Genomic DNA, 19,664 nt, shown 5'->3' on the forward strand with positions numbered 1-19,664 from the left:
TCCAGAGGGATACAGGAAAATACAAAGGAGAGGAAAGAGGCAACAGTCAGAATCATGGCCGCGTGTTAGATTCACAGACAGAAAATGAAAGGTTACGGACACCATGCATGGGGGCAGGCAGAGGAGATGGAAGCTTCCCATGGCAAAACATGCCAGAACATGATGATGACAGAGATGAGGTAGAATGCATGAATATCGAACAGATGGCTAAAGCTTTCCAGATTTGGGTCGCGAGAATACAGACTAGCACATTCACAAAGACAGCGAACAAACCCCCGAGAGTCCCTGCAACTCACATCATCCACTGGGTTGAAAGATTTTTATCCTCTATATGAAAATGAATTTGGCAAGCGACAATGGCACGGCAGACGTTTGAAGATGACGGAACATAAATCGAAAAAGAAGCGTCACAATGGGTTGAAGGGAAGGTAAGGCAACACAAAGACAGCGAGAGAAAAACAGAGAGAGAGAGAGAAACAAGGAGGGGAATAATGGAAAAGACCAAACCATCCATCGACTCGGCGCCAAGCCGGAGGGAATGCAGCCCCGGAAAAACCCTACCAGCGGTGGAGGGTGTGAGGTGGATTCAGCACAAGGCAGTGTGAGAGAGGCAGAAAGGTAGGTGGAGGAGGGCGTGGGTGATGGAGGCAAAAAGGGGAGTAAGAAATAAAACCCATACCTTGGTCGCCCATCATCAGGTGCGCAAGACCTTGAGGGAAGACAAGAGCACAGTCAGCACAGAGAACGGGATCATGGGAAGGTTTTTCTGTCACATTGACGCGGGCATCGCCTGTACGGAGGATGCCCGCAGTGCGTGTGGGGGGAGAGGGGTTGGTTCAAGAGGTGAGGGAGAGAGTGGGTGTGAGGGAACATTCAAAAAGCATTTCTTCAACCCTAGGGTTGCAATGCTTTATTGATCACACTTGAAAGAGACATGTCTATATATATATATAAATATATAAAAATATAAAATCACATCAAACATGTGGTCCGTCTGGTCAACCTTCCCCAAGAAGATGACGGTGTTTTGACAAACTGCATCGTCATGACAGGACACATACACATATGCTGATTGAATCTTATCAAGGTTATGTGTGGTATGCATACCGTTATTACAAATAATACGCAAATAATGGTTTGTCACAAAAATGCGTCAACACTATAACAAAATATCTACTTATATGGGCTATTAATCAACACTACTCATTTTACCCATCTTTCATAAGACGTCTTGTTCCTGTGAGCCACGGCCATGTATTTACAAATAAAAATGAATACACAGAATACAGGTAAAGTGAGACTTTGTTCGATTTCAAATATTATATTTCTTTTTTTCTCTATGTAGTGTAGAGAAAATCTTTAGCCTATTAAAATAGTTTTCGTGACTGTTCGTGTCTGTAAAAACCTCAGCTAAAGTCATTTGACTGATTTCTATATAAAATCATTCTACATAATGTAAAGATCATTCTGTGACAATATAACAATACTATCTTTTGACTAAGTAGGACCATGTCAAAGATTAAAATTAATGGTTGGATTCAGAGGCGTCATGCCCATTCAGTGAACAGTCAGTTTTGCATGCAACATCCAAATGACAAGTTAGGCATCTGTTAATCAGTTGCACGATTCTATAGAAAGAAAATGTATAAGTTATGTGCTGCACTCTCGTCATCTTTTGGACATTTTCGCCGTTTTGATCACGTACAGGAGCTTAACATTTATCAATCCGGCTACAGAAGCAACAGCGCTGGCTAATGATGCTAACCAACGTCTGCGCGCAATCGGGAGCTCGGCTCACAGAAACACCCTTGTTCCTAAAACCATAACAAGATTTTCAGACTGGTTCTACGCTAGTATAAGCATGTCACCCACTTTCATTTAGACCCCACGACCAAATGCTGGTGCGAGATCTGGACCTATGAAATGGGTTTTTGACTTAAAGCAGCGTATGCTTTCAAATGATCGTATGCTTTCAAATGGCTCTTTGGTTTAGTCTGCGCAGTCGAACAGACCTCTTGGCAGTTGGCATGCAGGTAGCATCGTTTAAAGTGAATAACTTTTATGTTATAGTATCAACACTTCAATTTCAGGGTGCAAAGACTGACAATACTCTTAAAGAAAATATATTTTCCTCTAAATTAACTATCAATAATTTCTAAAATCAATACATAGAGTGGTATATTAGTTAAAATCATATATTAAATAATACATAAAGAATTTACACTTTTCATTATGTAATATATTGCATTATATATTTTTGTTTCACAATAGAAGGAATTTTATAATCGACAATAAATTTGTATTAAAGGCAGTTTAACAAAGGGTAACTATTTTGCTTCATTTTTTTGCTTTTACTTTTTTGCTCTATGTTCATTTGTATGCAAACAATGACTCTTTTACTACTAGCACAAAATTGCATTCAAGATATTTGTTCTCAAAATACACCAGACTGATGCATTTACCTTAAAATGTACATATATGTTTTTTACTGGGAAGAAAATTCATATATCAATCAGATGGTGATGTAAATGTAATTCTCGCAATGATTTGTGTGATGTTTTGAATATGCTTAAAAGATGTTCTCAATAATATTATGTAAATAAAATGTATTTGTACGTGCAGGACATGTTTCTGTGTGTTGCGCACACTGTGCCCCCTTACAAAAAATGGGTGACGCCCCTGGTAGGATTCACACTGTTTTTAACAGACTGTATCACATTTTAAGTGCTAAGACATACTGTATGGCATCATAAAACAAAGCCAAAGACAAACTATAAGAAAGTGTCCCACTGTACCTATATTTATCCTACCTTAAAAAAAGAATGCAGAACATATTCTTAGAATAGACTATAGTCTGCATATTTTACACCGGCAGGAAATCTTATTTGTCCTTGATACTTACCCACCAGACTGTCTGAGATTTTCAACCGCATACATGGCATAAGCATCTGTGTATTTATGTAAAGTATGTGTGTGCGTGTGAGTGTCATACTTCACTAAATGAGGTTTCAGATTCTCATAATCAGAGCTACCAGAGTCTTTATATTTTAATATACTTTATCCTTTATTTTATCTTTATCTATAAAATAAAATATGTAAAAGTACACGCAATTTAAAGACTATAGCATCCTCTACTTTCTACTAGGTAAAGTACACATAACTGAGTCATGTATTAGTTTCAAAGTGTCTTTGATAATAAAACTAAATAAGAAAATTGCATACCTGTTACCTGTGTTGCACACCAGTCTCAAACTGGCAAAGCACCGGTTCCATATACCCACATACCAAATTAAAATCAAAATAGGCCACAAGGAAATTGAGAATATTTCCAAAACAACAGATTGAAATATGAAGACAGAAAGAAGTACATGAGCAGGGAGAGGGGTTGGATGAAAAGAAAATAGAGGTCGAGAGAAAAGGTCTACCCACCTCCGACGTAGGCCTCTTCTGGAAGGGCGGCCGAGGCGTGGAGAGAGAGAAGGAGACATTGATTAAGAGGCATGCAGGCTGGATGGTGGCCCAGCCTTGAGGATTACCGTGGTTACCATGCGTCTTATCATCCTGTGCCCAGGCCAAACATTCATTACAATGGAAAATGCAGAGACCAGAGGGTTTATTTGACTTTAAGTATCCTCTGTTCTCCTCAAGATCTAATCTCATTGAGTCTATAGTGTTCTGAAAGGATATTAATCCATGGTGAGATGATAACACTTTATTAAGTAATTCCAAAGCTGATAAAACACATGGTGAAATTGAGCCCTCACCGTATATCAATGAGCATGAGCAAACATGCAGACGTTTAATTCGTTAAAGGTAAAACTGAAAGACGGTGAGAAATGGGTGGGGTCCTTAACAGCGACGATTCTTGTCAAAGCCGTAATTTTAATCCAAAAATATGCTGTTTTTCCTCTGGGATAAAATTATAAAATAACATGCTAAACAAGAATATTTTTCTGTTTTGATGGACTGGAGCCTTGTGGCACTGTTTCATTATTCTTCTATTTATTTATTCAAAAAAATGATCTTGTGAATGAATATTTATCGTTGAATGGCGTTCAAGTGTGTGGGAAATTTTAAGGTGCTACATGTAAAACATGCACACATTCGAAAATAAAATGTGAGCAGATGATGCAACATAAACCTACTAAGAGAAAACAATTCAGTCAGGTCAGTAATAATAAAACGTACAGTACCTGAATACATACACGCATACGCATGTAATGCAATTACCTCATTTAATCATTAACAGCTAAACATTTTATTTTACTTAAATGCATTTTATCAGTTCTGAAACAAAAAGGGTACTTTACCTGGAGAAATGTTACATTCATGCATACATTCAACACACCTCTTATTTCTGGTGACAGTTTCAGTTCCTGGATCAACTCACCCAAGACCCCCTAAAATAGACTCCGCTAACTTAGAATTAAAGCATCCCGTCCTACCTCCACGTTTTGCATCTTGAAGAGAATAATGACCCAGGACTTACCGCAGCTGGTTCCTCCACCCGACCAAACACAAATTGCATGCACCACTACTGCCACAAATAAACAAAAATGCTGATGAATATATGAAAAAACAAAAAAAACCTGAAACAAAATCATAAACAAAATTGTGCCATGCCAGAAAAAAATATGACAAAGAAACATTTTGTTGTTAGTGTTGCGGTGAAAGATGGCATGTGATTTTCTATCCTCTCTTAAGAGCTTATCAAATCACTGACAAATCCTACTGCTTTGACGAATGTGCGAACGTATCCCACTGCTTAAACCAAAACCCTGCTCGGGAATTGAAAATAATGCCATCCTAAACCGTTTAGTAACCTTAAACCATCCCAAAATACTAACTAGCCATCTATACCCTCAGGCTCCCGATTTATTGATTTTGTGTTTCCACCTATCTTGCGCAGTGCAGACAAATTTGTCACATTCTTTCTTAGAAAACATCCAGGACAAGGCCGAAATGTAGATATATGTCCTTGTGTGCACACACTCGAGATTTAATAGGAGCGCACACACGCAGCCTGCTCTTTTCAGAGCCCGGCTGGCCGGACAGCGGTTGTATTTACATTTCACTGACTGGCAGATCAGGATCATGTAGCCGCTCCTTAGCACTGCAGAGCTCACGCAGAGCCAATGACATGCAGGCTTTCATCGGGCTGACGTCTTCCTTTAAATGCTGGCCTTGCACACTTCCCCGATCTGGCAGAGAGTAAGAGATAGAAATTGAAGATGACCTACACACACGTGCGCTCTCGTGCGCACACTCACCTCGCTCCGGCGCAGGCCTGCACAGGCAGGGGGCAAAAACGAAGTGACGCCTGCTCTCACGCAGCCCTTTACGAACAGGACGGAAGGTCCAGATGCTCATTTAAAACAGTTTTTTGTAAGTCAGAGCATGTTACTCTCAAGCACACACATACACATGGATCTGCCGGGCAACACACCCAAAGGGGATCATACAATGAGCCCACAGTCCCCGGCAAAGTCACTAAATGTGTAGCTGTCAACAAAGATTGCATAAAAGATAAAAAACTACCAAATTCATATTTGACTAAAAAAATATAGATAAACAGAACCAATTTGTAAGCAGTATGATCATTTCGCATTTCCCTGAAACATTGCACATATTGTTAAACAAAACCAAATGAATCATCATGAAACCCGCTAAACAGTGCTACGTCATATGACTGTATTGTCGCAGCGCCAGTGATGGGGATTTTAATCCTCTTCACCAAATCTAGTTTAACATTTCCCCCACAGGGAGAGATGTGCAGCACGTTCCATATTGCGCTCATGCATCTACAGTACAGAGAGATTAGTGAGCTAAGTCCATCTGGAGAGAGCTTCATCTGCTACCGATAGGGAAATTCTCAATATACAGCGACTTTGACACTGTGACTCCCCCTCCGTTCAAAATTATAAAGCGATGTTGCGAGATCAAAGAAGGTGAGAGTCGATTGCAAACACGGAGTGAACTCGCGGTTATTACAACAGTCAAGAGATGTTATAGCGAAGTGCCTTGCTAAAAGAATCCATTTCTGCCTTTTGACCTACATCTGCTGTGTTTGTTTCATTTATCTGGCTATATTTACCGGCTCATGTGTGACATCTGCTACAATACACAATTTGTTACATCCGAACCACCAAAGGTGTTTACCTTTGACCTCCACCCATAAATACACATGACTGTTCTGTAAATGTCATTGTGATTTATGACAGGATAAGCGCAACATGCCTGACAAAAGAGGGGATGAAGCGTACTTGTGGATTATTTGTTTAAATCTTTCTAAAAATGTTTCCAGATGCCATGTGGTTTAATAATCAATGCATCAAACAGATTCATGTAAAGACAAAGTCATTACACAAGTATCTTCAACCGACTTTATCGGTTGTCTTCTTCATAACAGGCCTTTCTCACAAAAAAAAGTAAAAAATCCCAGATCTCTTTAAAATCGCAATTATTTCTCTTAGACATCTATTAGATTCAATGGAGAGCAAATAGTATTTCGTATTTGTTTAAGTTGTTGTCTCCTCATACATTTCTCCTGAGAAAAAGACTGAGAAATCTAACAAATGTCTCCATTATAGGTTCTAAAAGACAACAAACGGAGCTCAGATTTTTCAAGTCTGCAATCAAAAGTCAATATTATTAAAGATGTAAATCATACAACTTCATACTTTTAATATATTTTAAAGGTCCAGTGTATGAAATGTAGCAGCGTCTAGCAGTGAGGTTGCAAATTGCAACTTTTTGAAGTACTACAGTGGCTGACACAGGACTAATGCTGCGGTCAGACTTGACTTTGAGCATGTGAAATTCATTCGGACAGTGATGCGAAAATAGGCGGGAGCGATTGCTCCATCTTTTACATTACTGTACTGAAAGGTCACGCTGTGACGTTTTGATCTTCTATTGGTCTCACGCACTCACGTGACGCAAATTCGCAGGTCAGAGTTCACCAAACTTGAACTTTGCTACGCAGCGAAATACGAAATATCTTCGGACGGGCTTGCGTTTCTGCGCATGATGGAAGTCAATGGAACGAAAAGTCAAGTGTGACCGCGGATTAAGATGTGGCCACATTTCGCTTCTTTGCTGAAGGAGATAATGTATTTACAAAACACGCTCTGTAGGGCATGTCCGTCCTAACCCCTAACGCTTCATCGTGTTAGGTCTTTATACACCTCTGAAGACTTATGTATAATATATTGCATTTCTGTCAATAGATCCTCCAAAAAATACACATTGGACCTTTAACAATTGTCTCATTCATTTCTATTTTCATTCCTCCTTCATAATTTTAAGAGAACCTTCTGACACTAAGTTGATACTTAAATATAATACTGACAACTCCATTAACTCCTGAGCTATGAAAGAGCAACATCTGAGCAATGAAATCTTCTTTTTATTCCATGTATCCAATTAAAACCCTGTTTTTGATTCACGAAAGGCTAATAGCTGTGGAGAACAAAAACAGTACGCTTCCCTCCATCATTAGAATCCAGCAGCCATCCTGAAATAATATCTAAAATATAACTACATCGTTAAACAACAAAAAGCACAACAACTGAATAAACAACTGAAAAGCTTCAATGTTCTACAGCTAGGGACCGAGTCTTACAATGTTAGCTCCACCACAAAAGATAACAGGTGAAACAATCTAATCGCTGTAGTACACAAGCCCTACAACACAATGCAATTCTCCAACCGACATCTTACAGCATACACAAACCGCACGGTCTTCAATTGCAGATACCTTACAGCCATCTTTAACCAGGGAGACGAAGCACATTATACAGTTAATAGAGCATAAAGATAAGGTATCAATGCCTGCAAGCTGATACAGAGCGGACCCTTATGGCTTTCCAATTCAGACTTTAAGAGCATTAACCATAATAACACAAAATAAAGCCCTTTCTCTAACCCCAGCAGGGCAAAAATATCTCATTACCTGTAGCACTGTTATTCTTTGCAATGTGGACGGCCTGTCCCGCTGAGAGCCCCACACCTGCTTGGCTAAAGAAGGTTATTACCACAACTGCCTGTCGAGAGAATGATGGAGTGGACGCGTGGATAGGAGAGACATATTTAATCCACACGCCAGCTTTTCCTCCCTGAGAACCTGTAAACACACCCACACAAACCCACGGCACTGCAGAGCTTTCCGCGAAGGTAAAGGGAGCAGTAGAGAATGTGTGTGTGTGTTTTTTTACCTAGAGAAGAGTTTACCATTCTTTGGTGTCTTTTGTACTTCCTCAGCCTTCAGTAACAGCAAAGCATAAACTCAAAAAAATGTTTTTTGCTGCTTGTTCAATTTACTTAACTTGATTAAGTTAAATCAACACAACTTTTGGAAAATTTGGTCACAACATGATTTTTTTATGTTTAGTCATATAACTGAATCCATTCATGTTGGGACAACATAAAGGAGTTGTGTTGTGTTAACATAAAACAGTTACAATTGGGCAGAGAACTTATATTTCCCAGCATGCTTTGCGTATAACTGCATTTTGAGAGTTATTTTCTTAAATAAGTGTTATTTTATGCATTTTTCAGTAAAAAGAGACACTTGTTAGTGTTTAATGTTCATTTATCTTTAAGGTTTTGAAGAGTTTGTTATATTTTTGAGTTTTGACGTTACCATTGTTCAGAAAAGCGTTGCCTTTGGTTAGGTCATGGGCGGTTACGTTCCTTTATTCGCATTTCTGTTGAGTTCTATTAACTCAATATCTTCTTATTGAAGTTAAATGAAATAATGTCTAATTAATGTTAGAAATTTATCATATACATTTTTTTCTTGAGTGCTTTCATTAAATAATCTAATTGATAAAATTGGGTTTTTTATATTGGTTTTATTTAAAATATGCATGTATATGACACAAATTAATATAATCAAGACTACTAAAAATATAAGTTCATACAACAAGATGAAAAAAGAATCGTTTCAAACCAGTTTGATTTTGTTGGAGAAATGTAATTCAATTTCATGGAAAAGTTTTTAATTGAATTAAGTTCGTTCAACAACTTTTTTTTGAGTGTACCCTACTCTATTAAATTCCGCTATACTTGGGAAATTAGTTGGAAAATCATTAGATTTATCAAAAAGTCATTTGAAATTGACATTTCAATCAATAACAATAATAATGATTAGTATTATTATTCTCATAATGTGAGTCCACAGCCTTCAGTAACAGCATACCAGGGGCGCAACTGCAAAGTTTCTGAGGGGTATGCAAGATCAGTTTTTGATAAAGTTTATGTTCAGACACACACAATATATTAGGGCTGCAACTAATGATTATTTTGATAATCATACGATTGATTTTTTTCGATTAATCAGATAAAAGGTTAAACAATTATTAATTTGATCTTTTGCTTATAATAACTAAATAAAACCCCAAATAAGGGTATTTATTGTATTCTTTGAAAAGTGAGTTTCATTTATATAATCTGTCATTTTGAAATTTAATACCTTTAATTTAAAAAAGCTTGTCTAGTTTTAAACAATAAAACTTCTTTAAATATCCCAAATATAAGTAACAATCGAGTTGTAGCCCATTAGAGATGAGGAAATGTTCCCAGTGAATAATAAATTTATTTTGATCTTCAATGTTAGACATTTAGATTATTCCCTTTCCTTCAACAAAAACGATCAGGCCCTTATTAACATTATTCATTATTATCAAAACGAATAAGATGTATGACATGATATACTCGCATTGTATAACACAAATAAACAAAAGATCTTAGTTTTTTTCCCACTTACTTCAAAACAAATGCTTAGTTTGTGGTTCATTAATATTTAATGAAAACACAACAATAAAAGGTAACACTTTACAATAAGGTGCTATTAGTTAACATTAGTTATTGCATTAGCCAACATTAGCTAACAATAAACAATTTAATTTGTTATCATTTATTAATCCTTGTCAATGTTAGTTCATGTCAATACAGTTATTCATGTGAGTTCATGGTGCGTTAACTAATGTTAACAGTGACAACGTTTGATTTTAATAATGTATTAGTAAATGCTGAAATTAACATGAATTAATATTAATAAATGCTTTAGAAGTATTGTTCCTTGTTAGTTTATGTTAGCTAATGCATAAACTAATTGCTAACAAATAGCACCTTATTGTAAAGTGTTACCCAATAAAATAGTAGCCTAGTTAAACATACTTTTACTGAAACTTTATAATAAAACTTTTACTGAAAAGCGAAATAAGACATACATTATAACACAAATAAATAAGATCTTTGGATTTTCCCCTTACTTTAAAACATTTTTTGTTTGTGGTTCATATTTTATGAAAACACAACACCATTAAAGTAAAACAAAGACAAACTCACTTAGATTGAATGAAGAAAATATTATTTTTTATTTACAAATGTTCATCCTGTCAATCATTGCGCTGTTTCACTGTCCTCACGCAATCTCCCGGTGCTCTGTGCTGCACGCGTCAGCTTGTGCTGTTTGCAGAAGATGCATCTGCTCACGTTATATGAAGAACACAGGCCTGACGTTCAAACTGCACAGCTCGCGTATGGGGAAGAGCCTCTTCGTTTAATGAAGAGCCCAACAACTAGCTTATATGGGTGGGAGACTTAACATCTTTAACAACCTTCTCAGACTCTCCCGAATGTAATTATAAAGCTCATTCACAAACATAGATTTATTTTTTAAGCGACAGAGATGTAGAGGTGAACTGATAACGTTAATATATCATATATTATGATATGAACTACTCAGGCAGTGTTAAATAACTTAAAGATTTACAGAGATGAAATGATATACCACTTGGACATTGATGTTCTCATTTTACTTGTCAATTAACTTGTTTTCATTTTATTGTTCTGTTCTGCGCCTGGGGACGTTTCTTTGCTCGATCCGTTTGGCCATGTGACTGTCACAGAATAATCGGATGACATAATAACTTGATTAAATAAATTATATTTGTTGAACTTGTTTATTACATTTATAAAAAAACACCTTCTAATAATATTTTGGCACAATGGCGCCCCTTGTGCGGCGCCCCTATGCACAACATATACTGCATACCCCATTTTTTGCGCCACTGCAGCATACCACAAACTCTACCCTGCTCTATACTCTGCTACAAATTCATTGGAAATATCATTAGATTCATAATTTTGATCATAATAATTATTATTATTATTAATTATAGTTTTTCTTTTTTTTTACCTAAATACATTTTTAATACAGTATTTTTTACACACATTATGTAATAACATTAATAGTTATTATTATTATTATTATTATTATTATTATTAGACTGTATAATGTGGGTCGAATGCCTTCAGTATAACAGCATAGCACAATCTTCACTTTACCCTACTAAACTTTACCCTATAAACTCTGCTATACTTTGGAAATTCATTGTTAATAAAATTAAATTTACAATTTGATCAATAATAATAATCATAAAGAATAATAAAAATAATAATAAACAATAATCCTTCTTGTTATTTATACTTTGTAATAATAAAACAATAATACCAATTATTATTATTATTAAATATAAAAAATAGACTAACAGTACAGTACAGTACAGTACGAACACAACCCGTTTGGTTAAATAAACCCAGAAAATGGTTATATGTGACACAACAATGGGTTAAAATAACCCAGCATAGTTGAATTTACAAACCAACAAGTTGGGTTTGTCCCTTTTTGACCCAACGCTGAGTTGAAATCAACCCAGCATTTTTTTTAATGTAGTTCTCTATGCGTCACCCATTTAATTTATAAAATCTGCACACGTCATACACATTAAAAAGGAAATGAAAATGAGATTTTTCATGACCATTTACTCTATGATTAGCTAATCTATTATTCATATATCTTTCCAAGTAACTCCTGAACCCTGCTTAAGTACCCCCGGGGATACACACAGCCCTGATTGGAGATCATTGATCTCGAGAATGTGCAGGGAAAAGCTAGCAATGTTTAAAAGAGCTATTTAATGTGCAGCAATCACATTTTTTCTATGAAATACGAGTCGGGGACATTTTATTGGCAAAGGCAGTCGGTGGTCAGTTGATAGATCACCTCAGTCAAGAAGCTGACAACACAGAAAATGACTGCGTGGAGGCAGACGTGGCCTTCTTTCTTCCCAGCAGGAGCTACACGATGCAGATTTACATTAATAACCAAAGGAAGGACAGAATTTGGATGAAAGGAGTTTAAAACTATGCTGTTGCTTTAATGAACATTCGCTGGCTCTATAATTATTGCATTTTGAGGAATTAAGCCTTCGTCTAATGGCTTCCCAGCTGCCATTTGGAGATTTGTTACTGTACTAACAACAAAACATATTGAAGGGTCTCTGAGTGTTGTGAGTGATAGTATCATATTGTTTTGCATAAAAATCCTCATATCTAATCAAATATATGATATATTTTTGTTCACAGATGTAAATTTATTCATGGCCAGGAGGAATGGATAACATTCGTTTTCTGTCAAACATGACAGATGCCACCGATTCCAGATGCAAAATGACTGATTTATTCACTGATCTACCCATTCTTAAGCAAAAGAGCTACACAATTTTTAAAAGGCGATGCCAACCTAGCATATCAGATAAATAAATAATGCTAATGATTCAGAGTGTGGCCTCCACTATCATCCCATATCCTCATATGTCACCCTAAAGTGCATGACAGAGACAACTCAAAGCTGTGTGGGCAGGTCTTTTCTGACTCACCCAGTAAAGATGCACATTTCTCCAAGCACAGGGGCTGAAGAGCGGCACATCTTGCTTTTAAACAAGCTGCCGAGCATCTGTGGGCTCTGCCCTTTCGTCGTAATCTCATCAAATCCACCTCTGATTCACTAAACAATCCATTTCGCTGCGAGCCCGGCAAACACCGTACCACAATGCCGACATCTATTCTATTTTAAACATTTGTCAGTGAAACGTACCGACTACGAGTTAGGAGGGCAAAATTTACTCAGTGGGTATGTAGTTTCCTTGGCAACATGGTGCCTCTTCAGCTCGCGGCCTAACCCAGACAATATTCATCAACATCAAGATCAGTCCGCAGACGATTGTGAAACAAATGAAGAAAAAGATGGAAAAACACAAAACAGTGAAATCTGACACCAAGGGATTAAGTCAAACTGAGAAACCAACCAGAACATACATATTCAAAAGAGAACAGACTTTACATAAAGATCTGAATCGATGTGTTATGCATACAAAATATACAAGCAGAACGTGCCACCACTATTTAGTTACATCACTGATAGTTTTTAATTGCTTCTGTAATTAAAAATAGTTCTGTATGTAAAACACATTTGATGAATGCTTTGTAATATGTTTTGCAAATGCTTGCTGAATGCTATATTGAGTGCAGCATTGTTTTTCCTGTGATATTGAAATTTGGCAAAATCGTTACATTGACTCTATGAAACATCTGGCTAATTACATAATTAGAGCACCCAACCCCTTAAATTCAGAGGGAGAATAATATTCAAATCATGACACTTCAATCATGGGCTTGTGTGCATGCATTCAACTGATCATTTTCGTACTTAATTGTAATGCCAGTGTGGTGTCAAGAGTATATTAAGATAATTTTGTGAAAAAGAGAGAGGCTGGGCTTCGCAGGGGGCTGCAACCAGCTTCTGTTGACGTCATGAAATCAAAAACGTGGGCTTTTGTGGATAATGTCATTGATGGCACTAAAACCTATTTAAACCATCTTACCCTTCAGAACAATGGCTTTCTCTAAGCAAAATCACTGGTAATCTAATCATGTAATGTACTGGGCCTGCAGTGGAGGCCGGGAACAGACATGATGTAGCATGCACTGCCTTTGAGGAAATAGAGCAACGTTCAAACGAAAAAAGTGAGGGCTGTGTTCGAAAAGACATTTCAACACCTCAACAACGGACACGACGAATCCAGGCCTCTTACCTTCACTGCAGTCTTTTCCCTGGAATCCCGTTTCGGAGCAGTCGCAAATGGGTTCGTCATTGACGATGCTGCAGACTCCTCCATTCAGGCAAATGTGGTCAGCTTCGCAAACGTCGCTGTTGACTCCCTCGCTACCGACGAGCACCGGCTCAGAACCGTTTACCCGTAGATTGGTTATCCACCCCTTGTACGGGACCTGATCTTTGATGGCTGAAGACGTGAGGCGTAGCGCTACAGATCGCAGTTCGGGAGGTATCCCCCCTAGAAACAAATGGCTGAAGACCGTCATGTCCCTTCTTTTAGATTTAACTTCCACCCACTTGATCTCGTCGTCCACCACTAACGTAGTGTTTTTGAAATTCCTGCGCAAAGTGACGGCGTGCCAACGGCTGTCGTTGACAGCGGTGTCGGAGAGCACGGTTGCCGGCTCGGCACAGAAGATGGAGAACCGCAAACTCAGTCTACCGTTGTGGATGAGCAGTTCCAAGAAGTCACAGAATCCCTCGTCATCAAAGTACACTAAAAGTCCATGAGCGCTTTTTGTCTTCATGTTGAAACTCATTTCGCTCTCGCAGCAGGCATTCCACATAGGAAACCTAGCCCACTGGCCTTCCGCGCCTGTGAACTCCATGCTAGCCCCCATATCAACAAGGCAACAAACCAATAAGCCTATCCAAATTAAATGTGCGCTGTTTCGCATTGTGAAGCTCGTCATGGTCAGCGAAGGAAGTTAGAACTGATCGAAAATGATAAACTAAACTAAAATGATTCAGCTATCTTAGATGTCTGCTCCTAAAGTGTGACAGAGCTCCCTATGGCATACAGGACTGCTATATATTTGGGATAATTTATTCATTGTTCACTGAGAAAGGCTGTGTTACAGCCTCTTATATGCTCAAATTGGAACAGGAAATGGGACTCGATTTCAGAGACAAACTCTAAGGCCAAAGCAGTGGTATGTTAAAAAATAAGGCTACTACCTAACTTAAAAGTCCTTTAGTGAAATCCAGGTGTGCTACAGTGGTACCAAGTTATCAAGGTGTCTATAAATTGCAGCCATGTGTAGTAGAAAGCACAGAGTTCATTAGGGGTATATAGGGTCATTAATATCCGTTTCATTCAAATCTAGTTAATGTCATTGGGTAGACCTAAGGTCAGCACCAAACCAAATGTAGATAAAGTACAACTTTGCAGTGTTAACGTGCAGGCCCGAGCGGGGCCCTCGTGTTCACAAACCTTCAATTCACATCCGTTTTGACATTGTGATCCATAATCTGAAATGGAAAGAAAAACAATATCTTAATTTCTTAATTAGGTAAAGATACCGCCAGTTTTACAAAGACAGAATAGACAAGTACACAAACCACAAATTCATAGTACTATTGAAATTGAAACCTCTAATTTCATGATGATATTGATTTCATCAATCTTTAATTATGACATTACTGCTTTCTTTTCATTGTTTTTCACTGCAATCCAAAAAGAAAACAATAAATGCTTTATGACAACAAAATGTTATGCATTTAATCAGTGTCATGCAATGTTTCCCAATATAAGAAGTCTTCTAATTTTGAAACATATTTCCTCATTTTATATTTTTTAATGCTTTGTATTATGTTGAGCAATATATTATTATTATTATATTCTCATTTTGCAATGCATTGGATTGCACAATCATATAATTACATTTTCGTTTCCTATAGATCTTCTCCACATTACTGGGTTGGTTCAATAACATGAAGTGCTCGTGAGTAGGTATGTTCAAGCAGTCATCTTATACAGTAATTTCAGTAAGGGTATAAAGGTCCATACGCGCATCGGCAGCATCGAATGTGTGAAATGGGGAAATCTCGTTTGAGTTCAAGTCCTGCATCCCAAAATGAGCCCAGGGCGGGGGCTTATCGCGCGCTCTTAAGCATTAATGACACTGCAATTGTCTGGCCTCTGGGCTGTCTGTCAACTGATCGCAACCAATCATTTCATGCTTGAATTCCTATGTGTTTACTGTCAGCTTTACACCGGGGCTACTTAGCAAGATAACAACCGACTCCCTTCACAGATGGATCTTGCACAACATATCATACGCGATTAATGTGCAGAATGCAGTCTTATTTACCGTGTTTGAAAAACGATTACGGTAATGCCCTGCTATCAGTAGCTACTGTAGATGCATGGAGTCTGGAACAATGCACTGTATCATTCTAATAGCCTCACGCGCAAGATTTACGATATCTCACAGATGATCCCACAATACACACATCTCGTGCGCTTTAAATTCTGAAATTTTACAGGTTAACGCGATTTATGTTTTTTATTTCCATCGATTACTGTTGGGTGACTCAGATGCGCAAAGCATAGCCAATAATCAAACACCATCTGCTCAAACTGAGTGAGAAAGACACCTTGTACCTCCATGCGCCTCTCCCGACAGCGCTCTCTTTAAGAGCTGAAAATACAGGGAGTCATCAAATATCGCCTAATATTGAGCAAACGACAGCAGGAAAGAATCGGATTTCAGCGCAGAGCACAATTTCACATAAATAAAGCCCAGCTGCATCATCTCACCTGCGCGTGACTGCATTGAGCGCGTGAAGCGCAAACATAACACTCACGAGAACAACGCCACATAAGCCTCAGATACGCTTTCAAATTAAACATTTTCTTTGTTATTTTACCTTGAGAAATGGACCATCGTGCACCCCTCGACAGGTCGACCTCACAGATGAACCTGGTCGATTATCTCCACATCGAGTCGGGCTTTCATCTGATAAAAAAAATCACTGCATCGGTGTCGAATGAGCGGAAGAAATGGGAGCGATACAATTGCGGATGCGGATCTCCGAAGTCCCAATAGGTTTTCAGAAAAATCTAAATGCAGCCAACGGTCAATTAAAATTCGGTACAAAACGCCTCATGCTTATGAAATTTTCAAATGAACGTGATGGCTGTTTTCCCTTTTTCTCAAAGCTGGGTATATTTATTAGAAGATCGCTCCCTGTTCAGTGTGCAAGACAAGGTGCGATGTGTTTCTCAGGCGAGCTTTGCCAGGGACTGTCAGCACATCGCGTCACGTGTCTCCCGGTTAGTGTCTGATGGAGACGGGCGGGGCGAGCGCGCTGCAGCACCTTGGACAGCGTTCACCGTTATTAGCAACTCCACATACAGATGAGGAAACGGCTCTATCCGCTTTCTGACCGTCATCAAACCGTATTTATGTCATGACTGAGAGGTTTTGTCCTGGCACTGTTACAAAACTCATACTTCACCGTACAGCACTACGGATTATGTACGTATACATGTAGTGTAAGTACGTAAGAATTTAGATATATTTTATTCATATTTTTGTAGCTTTGCTTTCTATAATAGTACATTGTTAGTGATATTGCTGTTACTACTTATTGATAACTATGTAAATATTTACTGTTCGCTGTACTGTCACATTAAACGTGCTTACATATTGTGAATGTAATAGACACAAAAATGATTTTGCCTTTAAGTATGTAAACCTACATGTGAATATAGTTTCATGTTCCTCAGAACTATATTATTAAATGTGTTTAAAAAAAGCTTTATTTAAATTCTTCTGTATACAGTAGTTTGGGCACCATCTTGTGGGTATAGGATTGCTCAGAGAGGCAAACTCCACAGGATGCTCAGAGAGTAATCTGTTCGATGTCCTCTCTTCTGCTCAGTTAGCTATTATCTTTTGACAAGAAAAGTGGGCCGAAACTCCCTTGGGAACCTCCAGCTTTGTACTCAACAGTCGCATGGTTCAATGACTCGTCCCTCCACGTCAAAACATCGCTTTGGTAACAGGCCCAATCGCGACACATGTGAAGCCGGAGGTGTTTTAATACGTGAGGTGCGAGTTCCTCAGGCACTTGCATGAGGTGACGTGAGCGGTTTGGGGAAAGCAATGGGAGAGCTTTTCGCTCTGTTTCTCTATCGTTTTTGAATCACTGTGGTTGTTTAAGATAAAAAATAAACATGTTTCTTTAGAAAGGGACTAGAATAAATCGGCTGTTTTGGTCTTCTCTTTTATCTGGAAAGAGATGCTTTCATGAAGGTGCAATATGTTTTAAGGTTAATGTTTGCTTAATGTTTGCCATTCTTTTTTGTGAATCTGTATCTTGATTCTATTTTATGAGTTCCCCAGAGTTCTAATTTCAGTGAAGTAATTATTTCCTCATTTAGACTTTCAAATTCAAAGTCATTACTCAATACAGGATTATGTCAAGACAGCATTTCAATTGGAATTCCACTCACACATATCACATCACATCCCATTCAGTTATGTATTTCGTTCTCAAATGCTTACTGTAAACTGCTTCATACAGTACTTACAACACAATAATATGGTCACAGATGTATTCGATTTGAGCAAGCATTATCATTTTTCGTCCAAAGCCCCATCTTCACTCTTAGCCTTCTAAAGAAACACATGAGAGAGAATTCATGAAATTCTGATGACAGTAAACACAAACAGGCAAATGCAAAAGATGGATCTTTAGATTCACAAAAGGACTCACTAGATGACTTTTCTGTTCATATATCTTTCAACACGTGATTAAAAGCATGTTCAAAATCATGATATTAATAATTTATAGGAATCTAGGTTTTAACATTGCTATGTATACTGCCTTGATCATATAGCCTGGTGTGAACTGCAGTGTCCATGAAAAATTTAAGTACAGCTCAATTTAAAGTCGTCTTATCTTCCGTGGGCATGCACATCAGTCAGAATAACAACTGACAATAGTTGAATATTGCAGTATTTTATCCCTAACCCTCGATTATAGTATACTGAATAGGTAGAGTGAAGTCATGTGTATTTTAGGAGATTAAATTTATGACACTGTTTACAATTGTAAAATATTTGGGCATTATACAGTATATATTAACAAGATATACACTGCTGAGCCAAAACACTGACCACCTGCCTAAACAATGTGTGCATTACCCTGCTAAAAGAAGCCACTTTTACCAAGAAACATCAGTGTCACAAAGGGGTGCACATGGTCATACTAGCCTTCGTTGCTCTTGTACATCAATGAACTTTGGGCAACCAAAACCCCGTCACCGTTTTTGGTTTGTCCTTCTTCAGACAACTGTTATTCTCAAAATCAACCCACAAACCTTTCAATTTTAGACATTCCCATAACAATCTGACCTTTGACAAAGTCACCCAAATCTTTATCCCTATCTTCTGCATCCAACATGTTGAATACAACAATACAACAATACAACAATCCACCAAACCTTAATATATGCCCATGTTAGGAGATTATCAAAGATATTTTCTTCATCTCATAATGTTTTGGCTCATCAGTGTGAATTGTTGACACGGTCGTGTAAATTGTTACAGAGCATTATTGGCATATACAATGGAGCTTATAGTTATATGTTTACAATAATTATTATAAGGAATGTCAAACTGTTAAGCACCCAACAGGAATTTCCCTGGAGACTATTACAAGACATATAGGTACTAGCCCAAGTCCAGCCTTCAGAAACCCTAGTCAGCAATCTCTCTTGAATTGAGCCTTTAGAAACCAGCAATAAAACAAATTGAAAAACAAATAGCTTAGACAGTCTTGTAATAGGAAAATCCACAAACACTGAGCTATAGTTGCAACCCTCAAAGCAAAGCTCGAGCAATCAGACGCATACGACCCAGCAGCCTTTAATGTATATGTGGCATATTTCATGCAATGCATTAGA

General features: G+C 37.8%; 1 protein-coding gene across 16 annotated transcripts in view; it reads right to left on the reverse strand.

Moving 5' to 3' along the window:
* The window catches only part of nrxn1a (neurexin 1a), a 158,894-nt gene extending 141,887 nt beyond the window's left edge, over nt 1–17,007 (reverse strand). For 10 of the 16 annotated variants that reach the window (XM_057357872.1, XM_057357865.1, XM_057357874.1 and 7 more), the window contains exons 1-4: nt 16,619–17,004; nt 13,944–15,217; nt 3,430–3,447; nt 680–709 (exon numbers count right to left, since the gene is read on the reverse strand). In XM_057357872.1, the coding sequence (XP_057213855.1) occupies nt 680–709; nt 3,430–3,447; nt 13,944–14,658 (763 nt within the window). In that variant the 5' untranslated portion in view covers nt 14,659–15,217; nt 16,619–17,004. Of the gene's footprint in view, nt 1–679; nt 710–3,429; nt 3,448–13,943; nt 15,218–16,618 lie in introns of all 16 variants that reach the window. The other 6 variants (XM_057357875.1, XM_057357864.1, XM_057357876.1 and 3 more) reach the window with 4 other exon arrangements.
* Between the last annotated feature and the right edge of the window lie 2,657 nt (nt 17,008–19,664).

Source organism: Triplophysa rosa, linkage group LG18 (assembly GCF_024868665.1).
Source record: "Triplophysa rosa linkage group LG18, Trosa_1v2, whole genome shotgun sequence".
Classification (NCBI taxonomy): Eukaryota; Metazoa; Chordata; class Actinopteri; order Cypriniformes; family Nemacheilidae; genus Triplophysa; species Triplophysa rosa.